At 46.1% G+C, this 12,141-nt stretch overlaps 1 protein-coding gene across 3 annotated transcripts in view; it reads left to right on the forward strand.

Moving 5' to 3' along the window:
- The first annotated feature begins 403 nt into the window (after positions 1-403).
- Positions 404-12,141, forward strand: part of RNF157 (ring finger protein 157) — a 50,881-nt gene continuing 39,143 nt past the window's right edge. For all 3 annotated transcript variants that reach the window (XM_075845970.1, XM_075845972.1, XM_075845971.1), the window contains exons 1-3: positions 404-492; positions 595-799; positions 2,073-2,221. In XM_075845970.1, coding sequence (XP_075702085.1) covers positions 2,134-2,221 — 88 coding nt within the window. In that variant the 5' untranslated portion in view covers positions 404-492; positions 595-799; positions 2,073-2,133. The remainder of the gene's footprint in view (positions 493-594; positions 800-2,072; positions 2,222-12,141) is intronic.

Consider the following 12,141-nt stretch of genomic DNA (forward strand, 5'->3'; position numbering starts at 1 on the left):
ATCCCCCATAGACTAGAGTCTGGGGAGCGACGTAAGAGCATTTAGGGGCAACTGTGACGCCCTCATTGCACTTAAATGTACATTAGCATAAACGTAATAAAATGGATTTCTCTACAAACTTACTGCCAGGGTCAGAACCTGAAATTGGAAAATCTTCCCATGCCATTATTCTTTCTCTTCGTATTATTCTTGGGTGAGTGTCGTTAAACGTAATCATTGTATCATTTAGTATTAGTAATAAAGATGATTTTTTTCATTAAAATCTGGATTCCTGGAATTTCATTGGTCAGAATGAAGCAGCGTCTGTTTATTATGGAATCCCGTACTACAATGTGTAATAATAAAGACTGTAGTGAACTGATCTAGCCACTAGGAAGACTGTAATGACACGAACGCCCATTAGATGGCACTAGTTAGCAGTCATCTTCTGCTCGCCTCTGTCGGTGACCTTTCCGCGTTCGTATTCCTCCTTGTTTTCGATTGCCCGCCATGGTCAGTATCAGTCCGCCGCTTTCTAAATACGTATCGTGTCGAAAATATTCCTCAGGGCTACCACACATACTGTCAATTTTTCTGCCTAATCTCCTCCCACAGGTATCGGTCCCTCCCCCGTGACTAGGACTTTAAACACGTGGTTCCCGAGTGAGAAAATATGGTTGTCATAGGGACAGTAACTCCGCCTTCCTCATCATCAATGGCAGAGTTCGCCGAGGGGGAGGGGTTCCAAGCGCTAGAGTGACGTCACTGGTGTGTGCTGCGGCTGCTGCAGGGACCGGTGTCAGCAGCCGGACCGGGACAGGTAACAGGAGCCTGCTTGTGGTGACGGGGAACTGGGTGGGGTTGGGCCATCATGGGGCTATGCGTAGGAGAGATGGGTCCTTGTAGGGAGGGCACATACACAATGATCATATAAGCCGTCACTGTAAGGACCAAGACAGCCAGGGATGGCAGGGTGGTGATGCCAGTAACTGGGGGTGAAGTGTCAGTACATGGAGGGTATTATGTATAGGCAGTATGAGGGTGGTGCTGCCACTCCCAGGGTGTATTAGTGTGTATCACATTCTTTGGACTGTATATGTGAGACCACGGTGTTGTGTGTGGGCACTATACCCAGGATAAAGCTTCACTGTTGTCCGTGTACTTTGAGAGGGCACTGTCTGGCCATATGGGTGATATAATTGCTGGGATGTTATGGTGCCCGGTAGAGAGGGCACTGTCTGGCCATATGGGTGATATAATTGCTGGCATGTTATGGTGCCCGGTAGAGAGGGCACTGTCTGGCCATATGGGTGATATAATTGCTGGGATGTTATGGTGCCCGGTAGAGAGGGCACTGTCCGGCCATATGGGTGATATAATTGCTGCCATGTTATGGTGCCCGGTAGAGAGGGCACTGTCCGGCCATATGGGTGATATAATTGCTGCCATGTTATGGTGCCCGGTAGAGAGGGCACTGTCCGGCCATATGGGTGATATAATTGCTGGCATGTTATGGTGCCCGGTAGAGAGGGCACTGTCTGGCCATATGGGTGATATAATTGCTGGGATGTTATGGTGCCCGGTAGAGAGGGCACTGTCTGGCCATATGGGTGATATAATTGCTGGGATGTTATGGTGCCCGGTAGAGAGGGCACTGTCCGGCCATATGGGTGATATAATTGCTGCCATGTTATGGTGCCCGCTAGGAGCCGTCAGTAGCATTGCATGTCACCTGCAACAGTTTATGACCCAGCATTGTCACATGAAACTCACTCTATAAAGTCTATATCTAGGTTATTGGTTTAGGGAGAAACCCACAAATGTGACTCCACCCGCAGGGCACCTGCCTGGCGCCACTTGTCATTTAGCTCTAGTTTTTATAGTGTTGGATTCCGGTGTGGACATAAAACTAGATACGCGGCAGAATCGAATCCTGGCGATATTCCATTTTTAGTCTCATATGATAAAGGGTGTAGTATTCTATGGCAACTTGGCTGGAGTACAGGATACCCCTGGTGGCTCACGTTCCATAATAAGATGGTGTGTATATCCCTGGGTTGACAGGTAAAAGTCCCGTTCTCTTTCTATCTTAGTGGCTAGTGAGATGGCAGGTCAGTAATAGGAACTGGCACGTTCCTGTTCATCCTTGTGAGGATGGGTGCGCTTACAAGCCGGCAGCACGCAGGAGTCGAAGAGGTGGATATGCCGTCTAACTCCGTGTACAGATACCCCCCCAAGTCCGGTGAGTAGAGACCCTCTTATCTATAATAACAAAGTGCCTGTCTAGTGACCGATCCCCCTCGTAGATGTTATATACGATTATACACTGGGTTTTTTGTTTTGTTTTCTATTCAACCTTGGTGACGAGTCTCAAACCTGTTACCCGGAGAGCATAAACCTTGTCTAAACGAGATCCTAACTACATATAAAGATGCTTCTCAATTTACTTGCTTTTTAATTTTTTGGCCAAAACGGCGGTCGATACACCGGTCACGTGATCCTTTCATTCTGTAGTTCACTGCTTCCTGACGACGCGCTACACATGACCTCTGATTGCTGCCTACGTAACCCGCTGTCGGGGCATCATTGAACATGTGGCCAAAAGGGGCTGGAGCGGATACCAGTCATTTATTATGCCAGCGTCCTTGAGAAATCCACCATTGCACCTACTTTACTCCTCCTGTACATTCTCCTTCTCATTCTGGAGATCCTGGCGTGTCCAGGCATTGTATGAACAGTCCATTGCTTTTAGTGGGTACTATGCAATGCTTCATTTTTCCTGTGGTGGCGCTGCAGGGGAATTGAACACCTATTTCCAGGTTCACCCACAGATTACAATTGATTGCCGGGGGTCCCAGCAGCAGGACACCTTGTGATTATCTTATTGTCGGGGGGTCTTCAAGGATAAGAGACTATCCAAAGCATTCACCCTCTCAATGTAAAGAATTAGTTTCATATTCCAACACGCTATATACTTCTTGTGTGCTCGTGACAAAGAAGCCACATAACCCTTTGGATGCCGGATTAGTGATTTATCTGGACTGTAGGATTTAGGATTAGAATATATTTTATGTGTTTAGGTAATTTATGTTTATAGTGTAGCTCACCATCCGTGATCAATACTTACACATTGGAGAATGGCATAAATAGCAATTCCCTAAAGGGTTATTATTAGAATCGCTCCCTTGAGCTGTGGGATTGGATGCAGGGCAGGATATACAGACTGTTTTCAGTATGTTAGTTGGACAGACGGTAGTTTCCTTGCGGGCTGACACAGACGCCACCAGGGGAACTTGAATTACCTGCTGCATATTTGGAGTACTCCTGCTTGTACGGCCAGGTTTACTTAAGGTGCCTTAGGCTGAGTTCACACTGAGTTTTTTGCAGGAGGAAAATCTGCCTCAAAATTCCGTTTGGGATTTTGAGGCAGATTTTGCTCTGTCTGCACGCCGATTTTCGCAGCGTTTTTCGCCCGCGGCCATTGAGCGCTGCGGGCATAAAATGCTCCGAAATACGCTTTCTCTAACGCCTGAAGATAGGGCATGTCCCTTCTTTTTCCCTCGCGGGAAAAAAACGCCTCTGCCTCCCATTGAAATCAATGGGAGGGATTTTCAGCGCGTTTTTCATAAGTGTCAAAAAAACCTCCAGTGTGAACTGGCCCTAAGGGGGGTTGTTTCCATATGTTTTTAAGTTTGACAAACACAGTTTGTGAATCATAAAACAATTTTCCATTTCCGCCATTTTTTTTTAAACTGCGTTATTGGGTGATTTTTAACACGTCGTTACTAACCATTGTTACCCATTGTAGCGGCTCTACAGGTGATACGGCAGATGTGCTTTTCTGCAGATCTAGTCACTTATAGGAACGGATCCTGTAAAGGCTGTGTATACCTTTCACATTTGAAAGTTGCACCAAACACACTGACCTTTTTATTAAAAATAAGTAAATCCCTTTCAAAGGTTTACATAGCCTCCAAGTAATAAATGTTCCCACAAGAGTTCTGGTATATTTTTCTGTATTTTTTTTTTTCCCCTGATCTATCCATTGAAGTAGTTTTCCAACAAATTATTACCTATGCACTGGATAAGTGATCTCCTGAGAATTTTTTTTTATCGGGGCCTCCCCTTGTGCCATTTATAATATGGGTTTCGGCTTATGTGGCAGAGGGTGTCCCCCTTAGGCACCAAACCAAAGGTTCTACCGTTACCTCTGCACTTCACTGTTAGGGTATGTTCACACGACAGCGTCCGTAACGGCTGAAATTACGGGGATGTTTCCGCCTGAAAACATCCCCGTAATTTCAGCCGTAACGGCATGTGCAGGCGCTTGGACGCCGCGTCCATTACGGACGTAATTGCCGCTGCTATTCATTGGAGTCAATGAATAACGGCTCCAATTACGACCAAAGAAGTGACAGGTCACTTCTTCTACGCGGGCGTCTATTTACGCGCCGTCATTTGACAGCGGCGCGTAAATATACGCCTCGTGTGAACAGACAAACGTCTGCCCATTGCTTTCAATGTGCAGATGTTTGTCAACGCTATTGAGGCGCTATTTTTGGACGTAATTCGGGGCAAAAACGGCCGAATTACGTCCATAATTAGTGCGTGTGAACATACCCTTAGGCTGGATTCACACGAGCATGTTCGGTTCGTGGAGGACGGAACGTATTTCGGCCGCAAGTCCCGGACCGAACACACTGCAGGGAGCCGGGCTCCTAGCATCATAGGTATGTACGACGCTAGGAGTCCCTGCCTCTCCGTGGAACTACTGTCCCTACTGAAAACATGGTTACAGTACGGGACAGTTGTCCCGCAGAGAGGCAGGGACTCCTAGCGTCGTACATAACTATGATGCTAGGAGCCCGGCTCCCTGCACTGTGTTCGGTCCGGGACTTCTGGCCGAAATACGTCCGTCCATTACAGACGTAATGTGCTCGTGTGAATCCAGCCTTAGGGCCTGTGTCTGTTTCCATTTCTCCCATAGACTTGCATGAAGCAATCCAACTCATTACGTTGTGCTTGACCGTCACATTAGTGCTTGCCCATAAAAGAGGGAATTTGGGCCCCCATTCTAGCTCTGGAGAGAAATGATTATACAAATGTGTTTATATAGGGTACGTATAGCATGGCTGTCTGGGAGTAGTAGTATAGCTTTATAAGATGAGACAATAGTCTGGTGAAGAGTGGGAGTTCTAGCAGCCTGAGTGTCTGCATCCAGCATGACTGCATTAACTTACTGCATCAACCCTGCAGAGCCTCGCACCGGGGCAGCAGTCTGCAGCACCGTTGTCATGTCGTCAGTGTATTGAGAGCAAGCAATGTCATTCTCTATTGTCGGACCGCCGCTGCGTGTTCCTCGTAGACTGTACGCCGGCACGTGGAGTTATTTCCTGCTTTGGTGTGGCCTGGCGTATTTTTCACACCCACCTCATTCTATATAATATGGTCATCGGTGAAGAGTTCCTTTAAAAATGTTGTACTTGTATGATCCAAGATGCAAAGACTGTGGTGTAATTCTATAAGTGACAGGAGGAGATTGAGTACCTGTGAAGCGTGTGACCTCTGGAGAATGGCGTCTCCGTCACTAGGTTAACTCACTGTGAAATGCGTTTCCTCGGACAAGTCCTCCGTGTAAATTCTTTATATTTGACCTGCACGTTGTTGTTTCTAGGCCTCATCCTCCAGTGTACCTCCACCTCTGCTGTTAAATAATGCAGGTGATTCAGAAAGTCGTCTGCATGAATAATATATTGGGGAGAGGAAGTTCTAGCATTTTATAAGTGTTCAATTGTTGCGTGCCTTAGATTTAACCCCTTGAAGCCTGTGGTGGTGTGATGGAGGTTGTGGGTTGTGATGGAGGTCATAGTCACTGTCGCTTCTCTCTCAGCATGTTCTGTCTGACCTGCGCACTGGTTTTGGAGAAATAGGTCAAACAGTGAATTATGTTTAATATATTCTAGAGGTTTGACGACTGACGGGCCTTCCGGAATGGATTATTCATAAGGTTCCTTTCAGACCTTCAGTTTCTAGAATGACTTTCGGCTGTGGCCCGACATTTCACATCGACTTTTTATGGTCTGATCATGTGGTAAAGAGTCATTCCTTTTGACTTTTTATCCCTCTATTAAGACATTTTTAGCGCCTCTGCTACCGTATGTTCATTTTTTTTTTTTTCTTGCCTAACTAGATATGTTCTGCAGGAATTAATCTATAATCTACCTCTTCTCTCCACAACGCCCACTTGGTCAAAAGTAAAAACACACCCACTTGGGCATTAAGAAAGTAATTAGCATAAAGCTAAAATCGCTCATAAAGTGGTAAAATAGATAGTTTTTGTAAATAAAGCACTGCTGTCACCTACATTATAGCGCCGATTTCCTTATGTAAGAGACAGGGCACTTATAATGTGGTGACAGTCGCTTTAAGAACTAGGGACGCAGGGTCTCCCTGTGTTTCCTTTTCGGCGGGCGCACAGCATCGTATATTAATGCAATGTTGTCCAAATTGCCTATGAAGACCATTGAGACTAGAGCGTCAGCTCCTCTGTCACCCACCAGCCCAAGGAGCACCTCTAACACCTCTCCCACCAGCGTCCCCTTAGTGAAGGTGGTAACACTGAGTGGGTGCTCCTGCTAATCAGAACATCTGGGAGATGGAGCGTAGAGTTAACCGGGCCACCGCTTGTACACTTCAGCGGTCCGCTGGACCTGTCTATTTCCTGGGGCTTGCCCATATCTACTCTGGGCTCCCTGGCACTTTTTGGCAGACCGTGCAAATTTTTACAGTATGACGGGCGCCATTACACCGGTGGTGCTATTTTGCGCTTCGCTGCACAGGAGAAGGGGGGCAGGAGCTTCACTATTGACTTCACCAATAGCGCTTGAGTGGACTTTGTTCACTATCCACTGATAGGAAATCAGTCTTTCTTGATTAGCTGGTCTCTTTACATGACCGCCAGTGGCCAATCGCAGCGCTCCGTGGTTCGGGCTTCCGCATTCTCCTCTGCTCTCCTCCATTTGGACGGATGCTGCTGGGGATACAGGATCTCCTGGACAGAGCTGCTGCTTTTTGCCTCAGGAAGGACTTCGGACATCTTGAAATCGGGTAGGATCAGCCCTTGCTGCTTCTACTTTCCTACAGGCACCCTAGCCTATAGGTACTGAGTTAATTCGCTAAGGGACAGTACTCTTCACTATCGGTGCTTGTTTCAGATAGTAGACTTCTCTAGCAGCACTAGGTGAAGCAGCCATTACTGCTTGAATATGAGTACCCCTTGCTGAGCAGTTTTTTTATTTTATTTTTTCGGTTTCTTCATTCTCACTGCTTTAGTGTGAAGTTAAGTAATCCCCTCTACTGCCATGTCTGACCCTAAAGGTAAATCCTCACGCCATACAATCTTTGCCATTTATTATGCCTCTTCAAAGTGCAATACTAAATTTCCTTGTGGTCAGTCTATTTACTTATGATATGCATGCTGGCCTCCAAGCCAATTGCCTGTGGCCTCTGCACCCCTGCCACCCCCAGTGCTGCTCACCCCTGGTATGATGGGTGTGGATACGGAATGGGCTAATTCCCTCTTCTGGACAGCTGATAAGCTGGTGAATATTACTCGGTCCAATCTAGGTGGCATGTCTGCCAAACTCTTGTTCTGCCCGTCCATGTCTTCCCCTCATGGCCGGCCCCGTGAACGGACCAGAACTTCCGGCCCCAGATTGGCCACGCCGCTGTTGGTACACGGTCCTCGTGTCCACGTTGGCCGACATCCTGTGGCCCTTACTTCTCCGTCTCAACCTTCTCTCTGAGACCTCTGTTCCACCAGAATTTAAGGTCGCTACGTTTAAAGCCCCCGTTCTGAAGGCTCGTGGCTTTTTGAAAAGTGTTATCCTCACCATCCTGTAGGCTATACATTTTTCAGCCCATGTTTACCTTCGTACGTGGAAGGCTAACTTTGGTTGCTATGAGGATCGCTAGCTTTCCCCCTTGCGTTTTTACTTGTCCAGAATTATATCTTTCTTACAGAAGGGTTTGGATCAAAATTTAGCTCTCAATTCCCTGAAGGTGCATAAATCTGCCCTTTCCATCTTGTTTGGTCGCCCGTTGGCATCTAAAGCTGACATTAAGACTTTTTTGCAGGGGGTGGCTCATTTGCTTGCCCCTTATCATCCTCCAATTCCTTTGTGGGATCTGAATTTGGTCTTGGATGTCTTGCATTCAACTTCATTTGATCCCTTGAGAGAAATCTCTCCATTTCTGTTCTGGATGGAAGTTTTTCTGGTTGCGGTGATCTCCATCTGAAGGTTCTTGGCATTGGCGGCTCTCTTGTCATTCTCCGTTTCTGACTCTTTACCAAGACAAGGCGGTGCTCTGCATGGCGCCCTCCTTTTTTGCCTAAAGTGGATTCGGCCTTCTACATAAATGAGGATATTGTCTTGCCGTCTTATTGTCCTTCTCACGGATATCCGAGGGAACGTTTAAACAAAATAATCGTAATCGAGGTTACATGTTCAATTAATCGTGATTTTGATTTAGGTCATAATTGCCCAGCCCGAGCTCAAGTGTAGTGGGGTTATACAGCTGGACAATGATCCGAAGCACACATGCAAGTCCACGTCTGAATGGCTCAAAAGAACCAAAGTTAGGGTACGAACAAACTAGGTGTAAACACCCGATTTTCCGCAACGGATTAAGTAGGGAAAACCCGCAGCGTATTACAGTAGCAGCAGTGCGGGTGAGATATCAACAAATTTTGTCCCCACACAGTGGGGGAAAAAGCAGATGAAAAAAACGCACAGAAATTGACCTGTGGTGCGGTTTCCTCAACCGCAGCGTGTCAATGCTGCAGAATCGCAGTTCTTGTGTTGCGGGTTTTTCCCCATTGAATTCAATGGGGTGCTTTAAACCCGCAACTAAATAGTGGTACCACAAAAATCGCAAGTAAGAAAAAAATAAATAGTTCTACTTACCCAGAGTTCCATGCTTCTTCTCCAGTCCAGCCTCCTGGGATAACTATTTATGTCATGTGACCACTGCAGCGGTCACATGTCCGGCCTCCTGGGATGACGTTGCAGGCCAACGCACAGAGAAGCCGGAGGCAGGATGAACGTATTTTTTTATTTTTCATAATGTGGTGTGGTTTTTCAGACTGCATTCTCTGTGGTGTTCAGGACGGATAGGCTACGCAGCGTTTCCGGCCTAAACACGCTGTGTGTGTTCCTACCCTTAAGGTTTTGGAGTGGCCGAGTCAAAGTACTGACGAATCTCATTAAGATGCTGTGACGGGCAGTTTATGCTCAAACCCTCCAATGTAGCCGAAAAAAAACAAATTTGCAAAGAAGAGTGGGCCAAAATTCCTCCACAGCAATGCAAAAGACTCATTTCTAGTTATCGCAAGCGTTTTATTGCAGTTGTTACTGCCAATGGTGGCCCAACCAGTTATTAGGTTTAGGGGGCAATTATTTTTTCACATGGGTGATATAGGTTTAGAATAATGGAATGATGATTTAACCCCTTCCCGCAAAATGATGGGTCTGGTACGTCGGCATGTCAAGTAACTTACCGCAATCACACGTACCAGACCCGTCGTGTAGATGAAGTGGGCACAGGAGCTGATAAAAAAAATTCCATGTACCCCAAAATGTAACCAATAAAAATTACAGCTCGTTCCAAAAAGAACTAGCCCTCCCACAGCTCCGTCAACGGAAAAATAACACGTTATGACTCTCAAAACGCGATGATTCTAAATGACGGCCCAGACAAATTTTTTAGGTCCAGTTGTTTTTCACTAAAAACCCCACATCATCGTTTGCTGGACCCCATAGGTGGACCCCATATATGCAGCGGAGATGAGGAAACTTTAGGGCCTTGTGTGGCTTATAGGGATAGTAAAAAAGTCCAAGATTAGGCAATACTGGGGCGCAGATATTTTGTACAATACCCCAAAAACCCGGCCTGTGCATAAAGGATTGGTTCAAAGCGTACCACACCAATCCATGGATTATTAATTTTATTTTATATTCATCCCATTATTACATAATCCTATTATACCCTGATGTATTCCGCACATATTACATATACCCTGATGTATTCCGCACATATTACATATACCCTGATGCACTCCGCCCAGCTTGCATATACCCTGATGTACTTCGCACAGCTTACATATACCCTGATGTACTCCGCACAGCTAACATATACTCTGATGTACTCCGCACAGCTAACATATACCCTGATGTACTCCGCACAGCTAACATATACCCTGATGTACTCCGCACAGCTAACATATACCCTGATGTACTCCGCACAGCTTACATATACCCTGATGTACTCCGCACAGCTTACATATACCCTGATGTACTCCGCACAGCTTACATATACCCTGATGTACTCCGCACAGCTTACATATACCCTGATGTACTCCGCACAGCTTACATATACCCTGATGTAGTCCGCACAGCTTACATATACCCTGATGTACTCCGCACAGCTTACATATACCCTGATGTACTCCGCACAGCTTACATATACCCTGATGTACTCCGCACAGCTTACATATACCCTGATGTACTCCGCACAGCTTACATATACCCTGATGTACTCCGCACAGCTTACATATACCCTGATGTACTCCGCACAGCTTACATATACCCTGATGCACTCCGCACAGCTTACATATACCCTGATGTACTCCGCACAGCTTACATATACCCTGATGCACTCCGCACAGCTTACATATACCCTGATGCACTCCGCACAGCTTACATATACCCTGATGCACTCCGCACAGCTTACATATACCCTGATGCACTCCGCACAGCTTACATATACCCTGATGCACTCCGCCCAGCTTACATATACCCTGATGTACTCCGCCCAGCTTACATATACCCTGATGTACTCCGCCCAGCTTACATATACCCTGATGTACTCCGCCCAGCTTACATATACCCTGATGTGCTCGCCCAGCTTACATATATCCTGATGTGCTCGCCCAGCTTACATATACCCTGATGTGCTCTGCCTAGTTTACATATACCCTGATGTACTCTGCACAGCTTACATATACCCTGATGTACTCCGCCCAGCTTACATATACCCTGATGTGCTCGCCCAGCTTACATATACCCTGATGTACACTGCGCATATTATATACCCTGATGTACTCCGCACAGCTTACATAAACCATGATGTACTCCGCCGAGTTTACATATACCCTGATGTACACTGCGCAGATTACATATGCCCCCACATTATAAGCTGAAATACCAGTAAAACCCTCAAACTACTACCAAGCACAATCTACGCTCCAAAAGCCAAATGGCGGTCCTTCTGAGCCGGACAGTGTGCCCAAAGCAGTTTATGACCACATATGGGGTATTACTACACTCTGGAGAACCCACTTAATAATTTATGGGGTGTGTGTCTCCAGTGGCACAAGCTGGGCACAGCATTGGTCACTAAAGTGGCATATCCGTGGAAAAATGGCAAGCCCGCAGGGGCTTTTGAAATGTGACATGGCACCCGAAAACCATTTCAGCTCCAAATGGTGCTCCTTCCGTTTTGAGCCCTGCCGTGTTTCCAAAGAGCAGTTAATGACCACTTATGGGGTATTACCATAATCGAGGAAAAATTGCTTTTCAAATGTTGGGGTGCTTTTTCTCCTTTTATTCCCCGTAAAAATGTAAAATGTCCACGTTTTATCGGGAAAAATTTTAGCTTTTCAATTTTATGGCCTAATTCCACTAAATTTGGCAAAAAACTTGTGGGGTCAAAATTCTCCCTATACCCCTAGATAAATTCCTTCAGGGTGCAGTTTCCCAAATGCGGTCACTTTTGGGGGTTTTCACTGATTTGATCCCGCAGGGGCTTTGCAAATGTGACATGGCGCCGCAAAATTTGAGTTCCAAAAGCCAAATGGTGTTCCTTAACTTCTGAACTCTGCCGTGTGTCCAAGCAGCAGTTTATTACCACATATGGGGTACTGCCATAATTGGGAGAAATGTTGGGGTGTTATTTGTCCTTTATGCCTTGTAAAAATTGAAAATTTCTTATTTTTATTGTAAAAAAATTTGATTTTTATTTTCACGGCCTCATTACACTAATTCAGCAAAAAAATCTGTGGGGTCAAAATGCCCACTATACCCCTTAATAAATTCTTTTGAG

This window comes from Rhinoderma darwinii, chromosome 13 (genome assembly GCF_050947455.1).
Source record: "Rhinoderma darwinii isolate aRhiDar2 chromosome 13, aRhiDar2.hap1, whole genome shotgun sequence".
Taxonomy (NCBI): domain Eukaryota; kingdom Metazoa; phylum Chordata; class Amphibia; order Anura; family Rhinodermatidae; genus Rhinoderma; species Rhinoderma darwinii.